This window comes from Netta rufina, assembly GCF_964035555.1.
Source record: "Netta rufina genome assembly, contig: SUPER_38_unloc_1, whole genome shotgun sequence".
NCBI lineage: Eukaryota > Metazoa > Chordata > Aves > Anseriformes > Anatidae > Netta > Netta rufina.
This window is the reverse complement of record NW_028168923.1, coordinates 21,904-42,720: the sequence shown is the minus strand read 5'-3', so window position 1 is coordinate 42,720 and position 20,817 is coordinate 21,904. Positions and strand designations below refer to the sequence as shown.

At 63.5% G+C, this 20,817-nt stretch overlaps 1 protein-coding gene across 1 annotated transcript in view; it reads right to left on the bottom strand.

Annotated features, from left to right (window-relative positions):
- Positions 1 to 791: 791 nt before the first annotated feature.
- The window catches only part of NPHS1 (NPHS1 adhesion molecule, nephrin), a gene marked incomplete at both ends in the record, with an annotated part of 41,440 nt that continues 21,414 nt past the window's right edge, over positions 792 to 20,817 (bottom strand). Inside the window, 15 exon segments of the mRNA XM_084307071.1 lie at positions 792 to 884; positions 1,002 to 1,048; positions 1,350 to 1,410; positions 2,189 to 2,352; positions 2,451 to 2,507; positions 2,922 to 3,085; positions 4,466 to 4,577; positions 5,331 to 5,548; positions 6,558 to 6,729; positions 7,657 to 7,834; positions 8,690 to 8,811; positions 11,158 to 11,298; positions 12,056 to 12,196; positions 16,435 to 16,607; positions 18,047 to 18,176. Of these exon segments, the coding sequence (XP_084163197.1) occupies positions 792 to 884; positions 1,002 to 1,048; positions 1,350 to 1,410; positions 2,189 to 2,352; positions 2,451 to 2,507; positions 2,922 to 3,085; positions 4,466 to 4,577; positions 5,331 to 5,548; positions 6,558 to 6,729; positions 7,657 to 7,834; positions 8,690 to 8,811; positions 11,158 to 11,298; positions 12,056 to 12,196; positions 16,435 to 16,607; positions 18,047 to 18,176 (1,973 nt within the window).

Here is a 20,817-nt window from a genome sequence, read left to right as displayed (position 1 = left end):
AGCCCCCCCCCACCCCCCCGCCGCCTTCATTTTTCGTGATTTCCGTGAAATCGCCCAATTTCGGGGGGTGGGGCCCCCCACCCCCCCCATTTCCGTGAAATGAATTCCCCGAACCACATTGGTTCATTTTTTTTTTGGGGGGGGGGGACACACCCAAAAAATGGGGGCACCCCCCAAATTTTTAACCCCCCCCCCAAAAAATTAGGGGCGCGGCCCCTTTAAGAAAGACCCGGGGGGGGCGGGGCTGCCGTGTAGCCCCGCCCCCTCACAAGCTCCTCCCCCCTCCCCGCCTCGTTAAGGAGTTAATGAGGGGGAGGGGGGGGATTTTTTTTTTTAGGGCCCCCCCCCCCAAATTGGGGGGGGAGCCACCAAGGGGACCCCAAATTGGGGGAGGGTGAGGGCGAGCGCGCCCGAAATCGGTGGATTTTGCCCCAAAATGGGGTGGGAGATCCCCAAACTGGGGGGAAACTGGTTTGGACTGGGAGGGAACTGGGAAAAGGGGGGGGGGGGATGACCCCCCCCCAAAAAAAAATAAAGCGTTTTGATTGGCTGGAGCAAGGAGTCTGATTTGGGGAGGGGGACCCCAAAAAGGATCCAGGACCCCCCCCTGTAATTAATGAGACCCCCCCCTAATTAACAACCCCCCCCAATTAACGACCCCCCCCCCCAATTAACCCAGCCCCCCCCCAATTAACAGCCCCCCCCCCCATTAAGAAAAGGACCAATCAACACGCCAGCTGCAGGCTCCTCCCCCCGAGGGGGCGGGGTTTATTTTTGGGGGGGGGGGGGGCTCACACCAGCTCCCCCTGAAGGGTGAATTTTGGGGGGTGGGGGGGGACCCCCCCAAAGGGCGGGGGGGGGGCGTAGAGCGGCGGGGGGGCCACCTGCGGGGACAAGGGGGGAGTCAGGGGGGGGTCGGGGGGGGTCGGGGGGGGGATGGACCCCCCCTAAAAAAATTAATTAAAAAAAAAAGAGGGGGGGGGGGCGGGGGGGGGGCTCACCTCGTCGTAGCCCCCCCAGTCGGGCACGTCCTCGTAGTGGTGGTCGGCTGGGGGGGGTAAAATTGGGGGGTAAATTGGGAGGGGGGGTAAAATGGGGGGGTAAAATGGGGGGGGAAATTGGGGGGGTAAATGGGGAGGGGGTAAATTGGGGGGGTAAATTGGGAGGGGGCAAATTGGGGGGGGGTAAGTTGGGGGGAGTAAATTGGGAGGGGGGTAAATGGGGAGGGGGGTAAATTGAGGGGGTAAATTGGGGAGGGGGGGGCAAATGGGGGGGATAAATTATGGGGAGGGGGTCAGAGGAAGGGGGAGGGAGTTGGATTTTGGGGGGGGAGCCCCCCCCGGACTCACCCATGGGGGGGTCCCAGGCGGGGGCGTCGCTGGGGGGCACCCAGGACCCAACGGAGCTCATCTGGGGGGGGAGGGGAGGGGAGGGGAGGGGGGGACATCCCCGAGGGTCCCCAGGTGTCCCCATTGTGTCCCCCCCCCCTCCCCCAAGGCCCCCCAGTGTCCCCCCCTCACCCCAAGGGGACCCCGTTGACCCGTTGACGTCCCCAAGACCCCCAGGTGACCCCCCCATGACCCCAAGAGTCCCCATTGGCCACCCATGGGTCCCCGCTGCCCCGTTGACGTCCCCAAGGGTCCCCATTGGCCACCCAAGGGACCCCGTTGACCCGTTGATGACCCCAAGACCCCCAGGTGACCCCCCATGACCCCAAGAGTCCCCATTGAGCACCCAAGGGACCCCATTGGCCCATTGATGACCCCAAGGGTCCCCATTGGCCACCCAAGGGTCCCCACTGCCCCGTTGACGTCCCCAAGGGTCCCCATTGGCCACCCAAGGGACCCCATTGACCCGCTGACGTCCCCAAGGGTCCCCATTGGCCACCCAAGGGACCCCATTGACCCGTTGATGACCCCAAGGGTCCCCATTGGCCACCCACGGGACCCCATTGACCCATTGAGGTCCCCAAGGACCCCACTGGCCACCCAAGGGACCCCGTTGACCCATTGATGCCCCCAAGGACCCCATTGGCCACCCAGGGGACCCCGTTGACCCGTTGGTGACCCCAAGACCCCCAGGTGCCCCCCCCATGACCCCAAGGGACCCCATTGGCCACCCAAGGGACCCCGCTGCCCCGTTGCCGTCCCCGGTCCCCCCCCCCTCCCACCCCCACGCCCCCCCTCACCTCGCTGCTCTCCGTCCCCGCCCCCTCCGTGCTCCTCGCGGCCCCCCCGGGGCCGCCAGCGCCCCCCCGGTGCCGTCGCCGCAGGCCCATGGCGGCCATGCCCAGCAGAAGCCCCGCCCCCAGCGCCCCCAGCGCCCCCACCAGGGTGGGCAACACCGCAAAGCCTGATGGGATGGAGAGGGGAGGGAAGGAAAGGGGGCGGGGTCAGGGGAAGGGGCGGGGACTCGGCTCCGCCCCTCCCCCACACCCATGTCCTTGTTACCTGAGGAGGGCGGGGCCGGGATAGGCCCTGGATGTGGCGCCGAATCAACGTGCAGCTCTAGGAGGGGGGGGAGGAACATGGAAACGTCACTTCCGGTTGATACTTCCCACTTCCTTACCGCCCAAACCACTTCCTGCCCCCATATCAGGCTACTTCCGGTCTGAGGTGGTGTACTTCCGGTTCTACTCCCTCCCCCGAGCACCACTTCCGGTCCCCCGGCCCTGCATCCGGTTCTGCTACAACGACTTCCGGTTGCAGGCAAGCCACTTCCGCCCCCTGCGTCACTTCCCCCTCACCCCACACCGAACAACTTCCGGGTTTCACTTTCGTTTTCACTTCGCTCCCAACTTCCGGTTTCACTTTCGTTTTCGCCCCCCATTTCCGGTTGCACTTCCGGGTCCCACCGGGCTTTCCGCTTCCTCCCTCTGCCCACCTCCCACTTCCGCTTCCGGCCCCGCCCCCTCCCCTTACCGGAAGTGGTGGCGTTGACGCTGACGGGGGCGCTGCTGCCGCGGGCGTTGCGCGCCGTCACGGTGACGTCATAGGGCGTGGCCGGAAGTAGCCCCCGCAGCGTGAGGGAGGGGCGGGGCGCCAAGATGGAGGCCGGGGGGGGCGGGGCGCCGGCGCCCACCACGCTGTTGGGGGGACGGGACCGGAAGTAAAGGGTTAAAACCGGAAATTGCGTCATACGGAAAACGGAAGTTACGTCATACCCCGGTTGTGAAAGGAAGTGATGTCATATCAGACCGGAAGTGGTGTGAAAACTCTACTTGGGGACAGGAAGTGGGGTGGTGGGGACCGGAAGTGGGTCCGGAAGCTCCGGGGCGGAGCCGAAAGCAGGGCGGGGGCGGCCATCTTGGGCGCTTGGGGTCTCGCCGGGGTTTTGGGGGCACCAGAGTCGGGTTTTGGGGTCCCCACCCAGCTTTTGGGGTCCCCACGGGGTTTTTGGGGTCCCCTCGAGGGGCATTTGGGGTCCCCGTTGGCCTTGGAGTCTCCGTTGGCCGTTCCCGAGAGATTTTTGGTCCCAAAGTTGTTTTTCTCGAGGTTTTGGGAGCTCCTCGTGGATTTTGGGGGTCTCCTGGGCTTTGGGGGGGCTCCAGCTTGGGGTTTTTTTTTACCTCCATGAAGTTTTTTGGGGGGCCGTCACGTATTTTAGGGGGTTTTCCTGAATTTAAGGTCTTTCAATGTTTTTTTGGGGGGAACTCGATGAGATTTTAGTGCATTTTTATGTTTTGGGGGATTAACCCTGGGGTTTTGGGGGTGTCCATGACTTTTTTAGGTCCCACTGGGGGATCCCGTGAGGGATTCTGGGTCCCAGCTCCATTTTTGGGGTGGTCCCAAAGGACTCTCAGGGGCTCCCCATGGATTTTTGGGGTGATACCCATGGATTTTTGGGGTGGTTCCCATGGATTTTGGGGTACCCCTGGATTTTTGGGGTACCCCTGGATTTTTGGGGTGATACCCATGGATTTTTGGGGTGGTACCCATGGATTTTTGGGGTACCCATGGATTTTTGGGGTGGTGTCCATGGATTTTGGGGTACCCATGGATTTTTGGGGTGGTACCCATGGATTTTTGGGGTGGTTCCCATGGATTTTGGGGTACCCATGGATTTTTGGGGTGATACCCATGGATTTTTGGGGTGGTGTCCATGGATTTTGGGGTACCCCTGGATTTTTGGGGTGATACCCATGGATTTTTGGGGTGGTACCCATGGATTTTTGGGGTACCCATGGATTTTTGGGGTGGTACCCATGGATTTTTGGTTGTATCCCTGGATTTTTGGGGTGGTACCCATGGATTTTGGGGTACCCATGGATTTTTGGGGTGGTTCCCATGGATTTTTGGGGTACCCACGGATTTTGGGGTACCCATGGATTTTTGGGGTGGTACCCCTGGATTTTTGGGGTGGTATCCATGAATTTTGGGGTACCCTTGGATTTTTGGGGTGATACCCATGGATTTTGGGGTACCCATGGATTTTTGGGGTGATACCCATGGATTTGGGGGCCCACCTGACCAGGAAGCTCTGGGGCAGCCCCCCACTGAAGCCGGGGGTCCAGGCGAGGCTGAGGGAGGTGGGGGTGGCCTCCAGCACCCGCAGGTCCCGGGGGGGGTCTGGGCGGTCTGAAGGGGGGGGGGGCGAGGGTCAGATGTCACCCCCCTGTCCCCCCAGTGCCCCCCGTATCTCCCCCAGTGCCACCAGTATTAGCCCAGTGCTCCCAGTATGCTTCCCAGTGCCTCCAAAATCCTCCCAGTGCCCCCCAGTATCTCTCTGATGCTTCTCAGCATCTTCCCAGTGCCTCCCAGTACTCTCCCACTGTCCCCTGATATCCTCCCAGTTCCCCCAGTATCCTCCCAGTAACCCCCTATATTGTCCCAGTGCTCCCAGTATCTTTCAAGTGCCTCCAAAATCTTCCCAGTGTCCCCCAGTATCCCTCCGATGCCCCTCAGTGTCTTCCCAGTGACCCCCACTATCCCCTTGTACCGTCCCAGTGCTCCCAGTATCACTCTCAGTGCTCCTAAAATCTTCCCAGTGCCCCCCACTATCCCCCCAATGCCCCCTGTATTGCCCCAGTGCTCCCAGTATCGCTCTTGGTGCCCTTAAAATCTTCCCAGTGCCCCCCTGTATTGTCCCAGTGCCCCCTGGAACTCCCCCAGTGCTCCCAGTATCACTCCCAGTGCCTCCAAAATCTCCCCAGCGCCCTCCAGTATCCTCCCAGTGCCCCCCAGTGTCTCCCCAGTGCTCCCTGCAGCCCTTCCAGTGCCCTCAGAGTGCTCCCAGTGCTGTTCAATCTCACCCCAGTTTCTCCCAGCACCACACTCCCCCTGATTCCAGTCCCACCAGTCCCTCCCCCCAGCACCAGTACAGCCCAGTACCGGCCAGTTGGAGCTTCATGTGGCGCCGCACGGTGCCCAGGGGGTTCTGGGCCACGCAGACGAAGTTGTCGAGGGTCCAGTTGCGGGGCCGGTTCTGGTACTGGTCCCAGTTGCGGGACTGGTCCCAGCGGCGGTACTGGGCCCGCTCCAGGCTGACGTTGGTCACGGTGAGGATGCTACTGGTCCAGGGCCCCTCGCGCCACTGGTGCCACTGGAACCTGCGGCACAACTGGGAAGCGTCAGGGCTGAACTGGGACCGGTTGGGGCTGAACTGGGACCAGTTGGGGCGATGCTGGGACGAGTTGGGGCAGAACTGGAACCAGCTGGGGCAATACTGGGACCAGTTGGGGCAGAACTGGGACCAGTTGGGGCAGAACTGGGACTGGTCAGGGTAGAACTGGGACCAGTTGGGGCAGAACTGGAACCAGCTGGGGCGATACTGGGACCAGTTGGGGCAGAACTGGGACCAGTTGGGGCAGAACTGGGACTGGTCAGGGTAGAACTGGGACCAGTTGGGACAGAACCGGGTTCCAGTTGCCCTGGTTGGCCCCGGTTGGGTCCTGTTGGGTCTGGTTGAATCTGATTGGCCCTGATTGGCCATGGTTGGCTCCTATTGGCCCTGGTTGGGTCCTATTGGCTCTGGTTGGCCCTGATTGGGTCCTGATGGTCCTGATTGGCCCCTATTGGCCCTGGTTGGCCCTGCTTGTCCCCTATTGGCCCTGCTTGGCCCCTATTGGCCCTGGTTGGCCCTGCTTGGCCCTGTTTGGCCCCTATTGGCCCTGGTTGGGTCTGGTTGGCCCCTATTGGCCCTGGTTGGCCCTGGTTGGATCGTATTGGCTCTGGTTGGCCCTGCTTGGCCCCTATTGGCCCTGGTTGGGCCCTATTGGCTCTGGTTGGCTCTGGTTGGCCCTGATTGGCCCTGGTTGGCCCTGGTTGGGCCCTATTGGCCCTGGTTGGCCCTGGTTGAGCCCTATTGGCTGTCATTGACCATGGTTGGGCACTGTTGGATCTGATTGGCCCTGGTTGGCCTTGGTTAGGCCCTATGAGATCTCATTGGCCACACCAGCCCCATTGGCCCCTGCTTGACCCCATTTGGCCCCATCTGCCCACAGCCGGGCCCGATTGGCCACAGCTGCCCCCGGTTGGCTCCGATTGGCCCCCAGAGGTCCCAGTTAACCCTGGCAGCCCCTGATTGGCTCCGGGCTGTCCCACGTGACCAGCGGTTACCTGTCCTCATTGGGCGGCAGGGCTCGGCCCCGGTGCTCCCAGTGCAGCTGCACCCCGGGGACCCCCCGGGCGCGGCACCACAACTGGGCCGTGTCCGCCCCGTCTGGCACCGGCACCGCCCCTGGCTCCGCCCACGGCTCCGCCCCCGGCTCCGCCTCCAGCTCGGGGCCATCTTGGGGGTGAAGGGGTCAGAAATGGGGGGGCGGACACCTAGTGGGTGCCCCCCCCCTTGGGTGCCCCCCGATGGGTATCTCCCATTGGGCGTCCTCCTATTGGGTGTCCCTCCATTGGGTGTCTCCCATTGGGTGCCCCCCATTGGGTGTCCTCCATTGGGTGCCCTCCCATTGGGTGTCCCTTCATTGGGTGCCCCCCCATTGGGTGCCCCCCATTGGGTGCCCCCCGATTGGTATCTCCCATTGGGCGTCCTCCTATTGGTTGACCCCCCATTCGGTGTCCTCCTATTGGGTGTCTCCTATTGGGTGCCCCCCCATTGGGCGCCCCCCACTGGGTACCCCCCCACTGGGTGTCTCCCATTGGGTGCCCCCCCGTTGGGTGTCCCTTCATTGGGTGCCCCCCCATTGGGTGCCCCCCCTTGGGTGCCCCCCCCTTGGGTGCCCCCCGATGGGTATCTTCCATTGGGCGTCCTCCTATTGGTTGTCCCCCCATTGGGTGCCCCCCCACTGGGCATTCTCCACTGGGTGCCCCCCCTTGGGTGTCCTCCATTGGGTGCCCTCCCATTGGGTGCCCCCCCATTGGGTGCTCTCCCATTGGACGTCCCTCCATTGGGTGTCTCCCATTGGGTGCCCCCCCACTGGGTGTCCCCCCATTGGGCATTCTCCATTGGGTGCCCCCCATTGGGTGCCCTCCTATTGGGTGTCTCCCATTGGGTGCCCCCCCCCGGATGTCTCCCATTGGGCACCCCCCCTTGAATCTCCCCCACATCACCCCCCCACAAAAATCTCCCCCCCCATATTACCCCCCCCATATCCCCCCCCATCACCCCCCTCCCCATCACCCCCTCCCCCCCCATAGTTCCCCTCCCCCCCTCCCCCTCCCATTTACCCCCCCCCCCTTTTTTTTCCCCCCCCCCCCCACTCACAGCGCACGACGAGGCGGACGATGGCTCGGGCCGGGGGGGCCACCCCAGTGTCCACCAGGCACTCGTAGGCCCCCCCCAGGTCCCGGCGCGCCCCCCGCACCCGTAGGCGCCCCACGGGGGCCCCCCCCTCAGGCTGCAGCTCCGCCGGCAGCTCCCCGGGCGCCCCCCCCTCCTCCTCCTCCGCCTGCGGGGGAGGGGGGACGTGGGGACCCCCCCCGTGGCCCCACATCCCCCATATCTGCCCCCTGGCCCCCCCCAATTTCTCCCCATGGCCCCCCCCCCCGTGCCCCCATTTCCCCCCCCCCCACATCCTCTGTATCCCCAATGGCCCCCCCAATGCCCCCCCACCCCAATTATCCCCCCCACCCCAATATCCCCACCCCAAAGCCCCCCCATTTCCCCCCCATCCCATTGCCCCCCCCACCCCAATGTCCCCCACACCCCAATTATCCCCCCAATGCCCCCCCACCCCATTGCTCCCCCCAACCCCATTGTCCCCCCCACCCCAATGACCCCCCAACCCCAATGTCCCCACACCCCAAAGCCCCCCCACCCCAATTATCCCCCCCAACACCCCCCCCACCCCAAAGCCCCCCCACCCCAATTCTCCCCCCCAATGCCCCCCCACCCCAATGACCCCCCCACCCCAATGTCCCCCCCACCCCAAAGCCCCCCCACCCCAATTTTCCTCCCAATGCCCCCCCCACCCCATTGCTCCCCCCACCCCAACGTCCCCCCCACCCCAATTATCCCTCCAATGCCCCCCCACCCCAAAGCCCCCCCCACCCCAAAGCCCCCCCACCCCAATTATCCCCCCATGTCCCCCCCAATCCAATGCCCCCCTCACCCCAAAGCCCCCCCCACCCCAATTATCCCCCCATGTCCCCCCCACCCCATTGCCCCCCCACCCCAAAGCCCCCCCCACCCCAATTCTCCCCCCCAATGCCCCCCCCACCCCAATGCCCCCCCCACCCCAATGACCCCCCCACCCCAATGCCCCCCCCCCACCCCAAATCCCCCCCCCCCCCCGTACCAGGCGCCCCCAGCGCAGGCAGCCGGGGGGCAGGGGGCTCCCCCGGGCCTCGCACAGCAGCTCCCCCCCGCCCCCCTCGTCCACCAGCACCGGGTCGGGGGCGCGCACGATCACCGGGGGGTCTGCGGGTTATAGGGTCACGGGGGCAGGGGTCACGGGGTCAGGGGTCACGGGGTCATGGGGTCAGGGGGCAGGGGGCAGGGGGCAGGGGGCAGGGGGGAAGGGGGAAGGGGGTAATAGGGGGTTATAGGGGGTCATAAAGGGGTATGGGGTGTTATAAGGGGTTATGGGGTGCCCTAAGGGGCTATGGGGTCACCATAAGGGGTTATGGGGTCACCATAAGGGGTTATGGGGTCGCTATAAGGGGGTTATAGGGTGCCATAAAGGTGTTCTAGGGTCGCCATAAGGGGCTATGGGGTCACCATAAGGGGTGATGGGGTGCCATAAGGGGGTTATGGGGTGTCATAAAGGGGTTATGGGGTGCCATAAGGAGTTATAGGGTGTCATAAGGGATTATAGGGTGCCATAAAGGGCTATGGGGTGTCAGAAGGGGCTATGGGGTGCCATAAAGGGGTTATAGGGTGTCATAAGGGGTTATAGGGTGCCATAAAGGGGTGATAGGGTGCCATAAAGGGCTATGGGGTGTCAGAAGGGGCTATGGGGTCACCATAAGGGGTTATACGGTGCTATAAAGGGGCTATAGGGTGCCATAAAGGGCTATGGGGTCGCCATAAGGGGTTATGGGGTGCCATCAAGGGGTTATAAGGTGCCATAAAGGGTTATGGGGTCGCCATAAGGGGTTATAGGGTGCGATAAAGGGCTATAGGGTGACGTAAAGGTGCTATGGGATGCCATAAAGGGTTATGGGGTGCCATAAAGGGGCTATAGGGTGCCATAAAGGGATGTGGGGTTGTCATAAGGGGCTATAGGGTGCTGTGGGGCCCTATAGGGTACAATGGTGCCCTGTAGGGTACAAATGGGGCCTTACTGTGTACAGTGGGGCCCTATAGAGTATCATACAGCCCTATAGGGTACAATGTGGTCCCATAGCGTTCTGTGGGGCCCCATAGGATAGGATGGGGCCCTATAGGGTACGATGGGGGCCCTATAGCGTACAATGGGGGCCTGTAGGGTACGATAGGGGACCATAGGGTGTTGTAGGGCCCTATAGGGTAGGATGGGGCTGCATAGGGTACGATGGGGCGCCAAAGGGGACAATGGGGTCCTATAATGTACAGTGATGGCCCTATAGGGTACTGGGGGGCCCCATGGGGTATTGTAGGGCCCTATAGGGTATTGTAGGGCCCTGTAGGGTAGGATGGGGCCCCATAGGGTAGGATGGGAGCCCTATAGGGTATGATTGGGGCCCAATAGGGTATGATTGGGGCTCTATATGGTATGATGGGGCACCATAGGGTAGGATGGGACCCTATAGGGTACAAAGGGCCCTACAGAGTACAAAGGGGCCCTATAGGGTACAAGGGGCCCTATAGCATACAGAGGGGCCCTACAGAGTACAAAGTGATCCTATAGTGTACAGAGGGGCCCTATAGAGTACAGAGGGGCCCTATAGAGTACGAAGGGGCCCTATAAGGTACAGAGAGGCTCTATAGGGTACAGAGGGGCCCTATGGGGTACAGAGGAGGCCTATAGGGTACAGAGGCACCCTATAGAGTGCAAAGGGGCCCTATAGGGTACAGAGGGGCCCTAAAAAGTACAAAGGCGCCCTATAGGGTACAAGGGGGCCCTATAGGGTATGGAGGGGCCCTATGGGGTACAAGGGGGCCCTATAGAGTACAAAGGGGTGCTATAGGGTACAAGGGGGCCCTATAGGGTACAAAGGGCCCTATAGGGTACAAAGGGGTGTTATAGGGTACAGAGGGGCTCTATAGGATACAAAGGGGCCCTACAGGGTACAAAGGGGTGTTATAGGGTACAAGGGGGCCCTATAGAGTACAAGGGGGCCCTATAGGGTACAAGGGGGCCCTATAATGTACAGAGGGGCCCTATAGAGTACAAAGGAGCCCTATAATGTACAAGGGGGCCCTATAGAGTACAAAGGAGCCCTATAGGGTACAAGGGGGGCCCTATAGAGTACAGGGGGGCCCTATAGAGTACAAGGGGGCCCTATAGAGTACAAGGGGGCCCTATAATGTACAGAGGAGCCCTATAGGGTACAAACGGGCCCTGTAGGGTACAGAGGGGCCCTATAGGATACAAAGGGGCCCTACAGGGTACAAAGGGGCGTTATAGGGTACAATGGGGCCCTATAGAGTACAAAGGGCCCTATAGGGTACAAAGGGGTCCTATAGGGTACAGAGGGGCGTTATAGGGTACAAGGGGGCCCTACAGGTTACAAAGGGGCCCTATAGGGTACAAAGGGGCCTTATAGAGTACAGAGGGACCCTACAGGGTACAGAGGGGGCCCTATAGGGTCCAAACGGTCCCTGTAGGGCCGGGGTGCTCACAGTGCACGGTGAGGCGCAGGTGGGCGCTGGCGGAGCCCTGGGCGTTGTGGCACCGCACCCCGTAGGTGCCGGCGTCCCCCCGGGACACGTTGGAGATCTCCAGGGCCCCCCCCGCCAGCAGCCGGTGCCGGGGGGACCCCTCTGGGGGGGGGGGGGGCGGGGCCAAGGGAAAGGGGGCGTGGTCATAAAGGGGCGGGGTCATCAAGGGGCGGGGTCATCAAGGGGCGGGGTCGTAAATGGGGAGGGGTCACGGGGAGGGGGCGGGGCTTGCTGCCGCTTCTCCTCCCGGTGACCCCAAATCTGACCAGTGGCCATACGGCGCCCTCCCAGTGCTCCCAGTAAGCACACAGTCCCTTCCCAGTGCTCCCAGTAAGCATAGAGCTCCCTCCCAGTGCTCCCAGTAAGCACAGAGCTCCCTCCCATTGCCTCCCAGTGCTCCCAGTAACCACACAGCCCCCTCCCAGTGCTCCCAGTAAGCACACAGCCCCTTCCCAGTGCTCCCAGTAAGCATAGAGCTCCCTCCCAATGCTCCCAGTAAGCACACAGCCCCCTCCCAGTGCTCCCAGTAAGCACAGAGCTCCCTCCCATTGCCTCCCAGTGCTCCCAGTAACCACGCAGCCCCGTCCCAGTGCTACCAGTAAGCACAGAGCCTCCTCCCAGTGCTCCCAGTAAGCATAGAGTCCCCTCCCAGTGCTCCCAGTAATCATAGAGCCCCCTCCCAGTGCTCCCAGTACCCACACATCCCTCTCCCAGTGCCCTCCAGCGCCCCCACACCCCCCTCCCAATGCCTCCCAGTTCCCCCCAGTACCCCCGTATCCCCCTCCCAGTGCCTCCCAGTGCCCCCCCAGCGCCCCCGCGCCCCCTCCCAGTGCCTCCCAGTGCTCCCAGTGCCGCTCACCGGGCCGCAGGGGGCGCCCGTCCAGGCTCCAGGCGCAGGCGTCCACGGGGGGGTGGGCGAGGACGGCGAGGGGCAGCCGGGCCCCCCCGTGCTCCAGCGCCACCACCTCCGCCCCCGCCCCCTCCGTGAACTGGGGAGCGTCTGGGGGGGGGGCCCAGTGCTCCCAGTTAGGCCCGGGGTCCTCCCAGTAAGCCCCACGGGCCTCCCAGTAACCTCCAGAGCCTGCCCAGTAACCACCAGGGGACTCCCAGTACCTCCCAGTAACACTCAGTGCCATCCCATTAACCCCCGGTGCCATCCCAGTGCCGCCCAGTAAGCCCCAGGGGCCTCCCAGTAGCTCCCAGTGCCCTCCCAGTGCCTCCCAGTAACACTCAGAGCCCTCCCAGTAAGACCCAGGGGCCTCCCAGTAACCTCCAGTGCCTCCCAGTAACACTCAGAGCCCTCCCAGTAAGCCCCAGGGGCCTCCCAGTAGCTCCCAGTGCCCTCCCAGTGCCTCCCAGTAACACTCAGAGCCCTCCCAGTAAGACCCAGGGGCCTCCCAGTAACCTCCAGTGCCTCCCAGTAACCTCCAGGGGCCTCCCAGTAACCTCTAGGGCCTGCCCAGTAAGACCCAGGGGCCTCCCAGTAACCTCCAGAGGCCTCCTGGTAACCCTCAGTGGCCCCCCAGTGCCTCCCAGTAAGCCCCAGGGGCCTCCCAGTAACATTCAGGGCCTGCCCAGTAAGCCCCAGGGGCCTCCCAGTAACCCTCAGTGCCCTCCCAGTGAGTCCTGGGGCCCTCCCAGTAAGCCCCAGGGGCCTCCTAGTAACCTCCAGGGCCCTCCCAGTAAGCCTCAGGGGACTCCCAGTAATCCTCAGTGCCTTCCCAGTGCCTCCCAGTAAGCCCCAGGGGCCTCCCAGTAACATCCAGGGCCTGCCCAGTAAGCCCCAGGGGCCTCCCAGTAACCTCCAGAGCCTGCCCAGTAACCACCAGGGGACTCCCAGTACCTCCCAGTAACACTCAGTGCCTTCCCATTAACCCCCGGTGCCCTCCCAGTGCCGCCCAGTAACACTCAGAGCCCTCCCAGTAAGCCCCAGGGGCCTCCCAGTAACCTCCAGAGCCTGCCCAGTAACCACCAGGGGACTCCCAGTACCTCCCAGTAACACTCAGAGCCCTCCCAGTAAGACCCAGGGGCCTCCCAGTAACCCCCAGGGGCCTCCCAGTAAGCCCCAGGGGCCTCCCAGTAACCTCCAGAGCCTTCCCAGTAACCTTCAGGGGCCTCCCAGTAACCTCTAGGGCCTGCCCAGTAAGCCCCAGGGGCCTCCCAGTAACCTCCAGTGCCTCCCAGTAACCCCCAGGGGCCTCCCAGTAACTTCCAGGGCCTCCCAGTAAGCCCCAGGGGCCTCCCAGTAAGCCTCAGTGCCTTCCCAGTGCCTCCCAGTAAGCCCGAGGGGCCTCCCAATAACCTCCAGGGCCTGCCCAGTAAGACCCAGGGGCCTCCCAGTAACCTCCAGGGCCTCCCAGTAAGGCCCAGGGGCCTCCTAGTAACCTCCAGTGCCTACCAGTAACCTCCAGGGGCCTCCCAGTAAGCCCCAGGGGCCTCCCAGTAAGCCTCAGTGCCTTCCCAGTGCCTCCCAGTAAGCCCCAGGGGCCTCCCAATAACCTCCAGGGCCTGCCCAGTAAGACCCAGGGGCCTCCCAGTAACCTCCAGGGGCCTCCCAGTAAGCCCCAGGGGCCTCCCAGTAACCTCCAGTGCCTCCCAGTAACACTCAGAGCCCTCCCAGTAAGCCCCAGGGGCCTCCCAGTAACCTCCAGGGGCCTCCCAGTAACCCCCAGGGGCCTCCCAATAAGCTCCAGGGGCCTCCCAATAACCTCCAGGGCCTGCCCAGTAAGACCCAGGGGCCTCCCAGTAAGCCCCAGGGGCCTCCCAGTAACCTCCAGTGCCTCCCAGTAAGCCCCAGGGGCCTCCCAGTAACCCCCAGGGGCCTCCCAGTAACCTTCAGGGCCTGCCCATTAAGACCCAGGGGCCTCCCAGTAACCTCCAGGGGCCTCCCAGTAACCTCCAGGGACCTTCTGGTAACCCTCAGTGCCCTCCCAGTGCCTCCCAGTGAGTCCTGGGGCCCTCCCAGTAAGCCCCAGGGGCCTCCCAGTAAGCCTCAGTGCTTTCCCAGTGCCTCCCAGTAAGCCCCAGGGGCCTCCCAGTAAGCATCAGTGCCCTCCAAGTGCCTCCCAGTAAGCTGCAGGGGCCTCCCAGTAACCTCCAGGGGCCTCCCAATAAGCCCCAGGGGACTCCCAGTAACCCTCAGTCCCCTCCCAGTCCCTCCCAGTATATCCCAATACCCCCCCATCCCCTCCCACCCCCCTCCAGTCCCCTCCCATCTTCCCCCACCCCCTCCCAGTCCCCCCACACCCCCACACCCCCTCCCAGTCCCTCCCAGTATATTCCAGTCCCCCGCCATCCCCCCCCACCCCCTCCCAGTGCCCTCCCAGTCCCTCCCACTCCCCCCCTACCCCCTCTCAGTGCCTCCCAGTGCCTCCCAGTACCACCCCACCCCCCCCACACTCCCCCCCCAGTCCCTCCCAGTATATCCCAGTCCCCTCCCAGTCCCTCCCAGTATATCCCACTCCCCCTCCACTCCCTCCCAGTCCCTCCCAGTATACTCCACTCCCCCCCCACCCCCTCCCATCCCCTCCCAGTCCCTCCCAGTCCCCTTCCACCCCCTCCCATCCCCTCCCAGTCCCTCCCAGTATATCCCAGTCCCCCCCCACGCCCCCCCAGTCCCCTCCCAGTCCCTCCCAGTATATCCCAGTCCCCCCCCACTCCCCCCAGTCCCCCCCAGTCCCTCCCACTACCTCCCAGTCCCTTTCCATCCCCTCCCAGTCCCCTCCCAGTCCCTCCCAGTATATCCCAGTCCCCCCCCACCCCCCCCAGTCCCCTCCAGTCCCTCCCACTACCTCCCAGTCCCTTTCCATCCCCTCCCAGTCCCCTCCCAGTCCCTCCCAGTATATCCCAGTCCCCTCCCAGTCCCCCCCCACCCCCTCCCAGTATATCCCAGTCCCCTCCCAGTCCCTCCCCACCCCCTCCCAGTCTATCCCAGTCCCCCCCCACCCCCTCCCAGTCCCCCCCACTCCCCCTCCACCCCCTCCCAGTCCCTCCCAGTCCCCCCCACCCCCCCCACTCCCCCCCCACCCCCTCCCAGTCCCCTCCCAGTCCCCTCCCAGCGCCTCCCAGTGCCCCCCAGTCCCCTTCCATCCCTTCCCAGTCCCACCCCAGTCCCTCCCAGTATATCCCAGTCCCTCCCAGTGCCCCCCACTCCCCCCCCACCCCCTCCCATCCCCTCCCAGTCCACTCCCATCCCCTCCCAGTCCCCCCCCATTCCCCCCCCCACCCCCTCCCAGTCCCCCCCACTCCCCCCCCACCCCCTCCCAGTCCCCTCCCAGTGCCTCCCAGTGCCCCCCAGTCCCCTTCCACCCCCTCCCAGTCCCCCCCCAGTCCCTCCCAGTCCCCCCCCATCCCCTCCCATTCACTCCCAGTCCCCCCCATCCCAACCCACTTCCCCCCAGTCCCCTCCCAGTCCCTCCCAGTGTATCCCAGTCCCCCCCCACACCCCCCCCAGTCCCCCCCAGTCCCCTCCCAGTCCCCCCCCAGTCCCTCCCAGTATATCCCAGTCCCCGCCCACCCCCTCCCAGTCCCGCCCAGTTCCCTTCCATCCCCTCCCAGTCCCCCCCCAGTCCCTCCCAGTATATCCCAATACCCCCCCATCCCCCCCAGTCCCCCCCCAGTCCCCCCCCACCCCCTCCCAGTCCCTCCCAGTGCCCCCCCACCCCCTCCCAGTCCCTCCCAGTCCCTCCCAGTATATCCCAGTCCCTTTCCATCCCCTCCCAGTCCCACCCCAGTCCCTCCCAGTCCCTCCCAGTCCCCCCCACTCCCCCCCCACTCCCCCCCCACCCCCTCCCAGTCCCTCCCAGTGCCCCCCCACCCCCTCCCAGTCCCTCCCAGTCCCTCCCAGTATATCCCAGTCCCTTTCCATCCCCTCCCAGTCCCACCCCAGTCCCTCCCAGTCCCTCCCAGTCCCTCCCAGTCCCCCCCACTCCCCCCCCACCCCCTCCCAGTCCCCCCCCACCCCCTCCCAGTCTATCCCAGTCCCCCCCCAGTCCCCTCCCAGTGCCTCCCAGTGCCCCCCAGTCCCCTTCCATCCCTTCCCAGTCCCACCCCAGTCCCTCCCAGTATATCCCAGTCCCTCCCAGTATATCCCAGTCCCCCCCCAGTCCCTCCCAGTCCCCCCCACTCCCCCCCCACCCCCTCCCAGTCCCACCCCAGTCCCTCCCAGTATATCCCACTCCCCCCCCACCCCCTCCCAGTGCCTCCCAGTGCCTCCCAGTGCCCCCCAGTGCGACTCACGGCGCAGGGCCAGGCGGTGGGAGGCGCTGACGGCCACCCCCAGTGCGGCGCTGGTGGCCCTGCAGGTCAGGCGCTCGCCCTGCTCGCCCAGCGCCGGCCGCAGCCGCAGGCGCGACCCCGCCGTCACCCCCCCGAACGCCCCCGGGGACAGGGGCAGGGGCTCCCCCGGCACCCTGGGGACACGTTGGGGACGTTCAGGGGGTTGGGGACAATGGGGACATTTGGGGACATTCAGGGGGTTGGGGACATTGGGGATGTTGGGGGCATTGGGGATGTTGGGGGCATTGGGGACATTGGGGACATGGGGGACAATGGGGACGTTGGGGACATTGGGGACATTGGGGATGTTGGGGACACGTTGGGGACATTGGGGAGGTTGGGGACAGTGGAGACATTCAGGGGGTTGGGGACATTCAGGGGGTTGGGGACATTGGGGACATTGGGGACATGGGGGACAATGGGGACGTTGGGGACATTGGGGACATTGGGGACATTGGGGAGGTTGGGGACAATGGGGAGGTTGGGGACATTGGGGACATAGGGGACATTGGGGACGTTCAGGGGGTTGGGGACATTGGGGACATTGGGGACATCGGGGACATGGGGGGACTATGGGGTCATTGGGGACATCGGGGAGGTTGGGGACAATGGGGACATTCAGGGGGTTGGGGACATTGGGGACATTGGGGACATGGGGGACAATGGGACGTTGGGGACATTGGGGGACATTGGGGATGTTGGGGACATTGGGGACATTTGGGACATTGGGGATGTTGGGACACGTTGGGACATTGGGGAGGTTGGGGACGGTGGAGACATTCAGGGGGTTGGGGACATTCAGGGGGTTGGGGACATTGGGGACATTGGGGACATGGGGGACAATGGGGACGTTGGGGACATTGGGGACATTGGGGACATTGGGGACATTGGGGAGGTTGGGGACAATGGGGAGGTTGGGGACATTGGGGACATAGGGGACATTGGGGACGTTCAGGGGGTTGGGGACATTGGGGACATTGGGGACATCGGGGACATGGGGGGACTATGGGGTCATTGGGGACATCGGGGAGGTTGGGGACAATGGGGTCATTGGGGAGGTTGGGGACATTGGGGACATCGGGGACGTTGGGGACAATGGGGACATGTTGGGGACATGTTGGGGACATTGGGGACATTCAGGGGTTGGGGACATTGGGGGAGGTTGGGGACATCGGGGACATTGGGAACATCAAGGACATGGGGGGGACTATGGGGTCATTGGGGATGTTGGGGAGGTTGGGGACATTGGGGACATTGGGGACAATGGGGACATTGGGGACGTTGGGGACGTGGGGGACATTTGGGACCATTTAGGGCCATTTAGGGCCATTTGGAGTCATCGGGGCCATTTGGGACCATTTGGGGGTCATCGGGACCATTGGGGCCAGGGACTATTGGGGTCATTTGGGGCCATTTGGGATCATGGGGCCATTTGGGACCATTTGGGGTCATCGGGGCCATTTGGGACCATTTGGGGCCATCGGGGACCATTGGGGCCAGGGCCTATCGGGGCGATTTGGGACCATTTGGGGCCATTTGGGGTCACGGGGCCCTTTTGGGGTCGGCGACGCACTCGATGCCGTGGCGCAGCCATTGCAGCTGTGGGGCGGGGTGGGCGCTGCCGGCGCGGCAGGTGAGGAGCTGCGGCTGCCCCAAAAGGGGCTCCGGGGGCGACGCCGACACCGACACGGCCAGCGGGGGGACTGCGGGGTCGGGGGAGCCGTCACCACCCCATAACCACCCCATAACCACCATCATCCCATAAACACCCCATAACCCCCCCATAACCACCCCATAACCACCATCATCCCATAACCACCCCATAACCGCCCCATAACCACGATCACCCCATAACCACCCCATAACCACCATCACCCCATAACTACCCCAAAACCACCACAACCCCATAACCACCCCATAACCACCCCATAACCACCATTATCCCATAACCGCCCCATAACCACCCCATAACCACCACAACCCCATAACCACCCCATAACCCCCATCATCCCATAAATACCCCACATCCACCCCACAGCCACCCCATAAACACCCCATAACCGCCCTGTAACCACCATCATCCCATAACCACCCGTCACCACCCCATAACCGCCCCGTAACCACCATTATCCCATAACCACCCCATAACCACCCCATAACCACCCCATAACCGCCCCGTAACCACCATCATCCCATAACCACCTGTCACCACCCCATAACCACCCCATAACCACCCCATAACCACCCCACAGCCATCCCATAACCACCCCAAAACCACCCCACAGCACCCCACAGCCACCCTCACCCCATAACCACCATCATCCCATAACCACCCCATAACCACCCCAAGGCCACCCACAGCCACCCCCATAGCCACCATCACCCCACAACCACCCCATAACAACCATCATCCCATAACCACCCCATAACCGCCCCGTAACCACCACCATCCCATAATGACCCCACAGCGACCCACAGTGCCCCACAGCCACCCCATAACCACTCCACAGCCACCCTGTAACCACCATCATCCCGTAACCACCCCAACACCACCCCATAACCACCCCACAGCCACCCCATAGCCACCATTATCCCATAACCACCCCACAGCCACCCTCACCCCATAACAACCCCATAAGCACCTCCCCATAACCACAGCCACCCCATAACCACCCTCACCCCATAGCCACCCCAAAACCACTACAAGCCCATAACCACCCCATAACGACCCCAAAACCACCCCATAGCCACCCTCACCCCATAACCACCCCATAGCGACCCACAGCACCCCATAACCACCCCATAACTCCACAGCCACCACCACCCATAACCACCCTATAACCCCATAACCCCCATAACCCCATAGTCCCATAACCCCCCCGACCCTATAAACCCATAACCCCCCCTGTGACCCCACAACCCCCCTGTGACCCCATAACCCCCCGTGACCCCCAATAATCCCATGACCCTCCATAACTCCATAACTCCCCCTTAACCCATAACCCCCCCATGACCCCCATTAACCCCATGACCCCCCATAACCCCATGACCCCCCATAACCCCATAACCCCATAACCCCCCCATGACCCCTTCCGACCCCCAATAACCCCTGACCCCCCATAACCCCATAACCCCCCAAAACCCCATAACCCTCCGTGACCCCCAATAACCCCCTGACCCCCAATAACCCCATGACCCCCAGTAACCCCATAACCCCTCCCCCCTCACAGAGCACACTGATCCTGGTGGCCGCGCCCCTCCCCCCCATAACCCCATAACCCCCCCATGACCTCCAATAACCCCATGACCCCCATAACCCCATGACCCCTCATGACCCCATAACCCCCTCCATAACCCCATAACCCCCTCCATAACCCCATGACCCCCCATAACCCCATAACCCCATGACCCCCAATAACCCCATGACCCCCCCATGACCCCCAATAACCCCCTGACCCCCAGTAACCCCCATGACCCCCCCATAACGTCCCCTAACCCTATAACTCCCCCACAACCCCCAATAACTCCATAAACCCCCCCTGACCCCCAATAACCCCATAACCCCCCCTGACCCCCAGTAACCCCATGACCCCCCATAACCCCATAACCCCTCCATGACCCCCCACGACCCCCAATAACCCCGTGACCCCCCAGTAACCCCCTGACCCCCAGTAACCCCCTGACCCCCAGTAACCCCATGACCCCCCATAACCCCATAACCCCCCAATAACCCCCTGATCCCCCATAACCCCATAACCCTCCATAACCCCCCCATAACCCCCCCATAACCCCCAATAACCCCATGACCCCCCAATAACCCCATGACCCCCGTGACCCCGTGACCCCCAGTGACCCCGTGCCCCTCCCCCCTCACAGAGGACGCTGATCCTGGTGGCCGCGCCCCTCCCCCCCATAACCCCATAACCCCATAACCCCCAATGACCCCATAAACCCCCCCCATAACCCCCAATAACCCCCTGACCCCCAGTAACCCCATGACCCCCAGTAACCCCATGACCTCCCATAACCCCATAACCCCCAATGACCCCATAACCCCCCCGTGACCCCCAATAACCCCACGACCCCCAATAACCCCATGACCCCCAATAACCCCATGACCCCCCGTAACCCCCTGACCCCCCGTGACCCCGTGACCCCCAGTGACCCCGTGCCCCTCCCCCCTCACAGAGCACGCTGATCCTGGTGGCCGCGCCCCTCCCCCACATAACCCATAACCCCCAATGACCCCATAACCCCCCCGTGACCCCCAATAACCCCACGACCCCCCGTGACCCCCATGACCCCCAATAACCCCGTGACCTCCAGTAACCCCATGACCCCTTA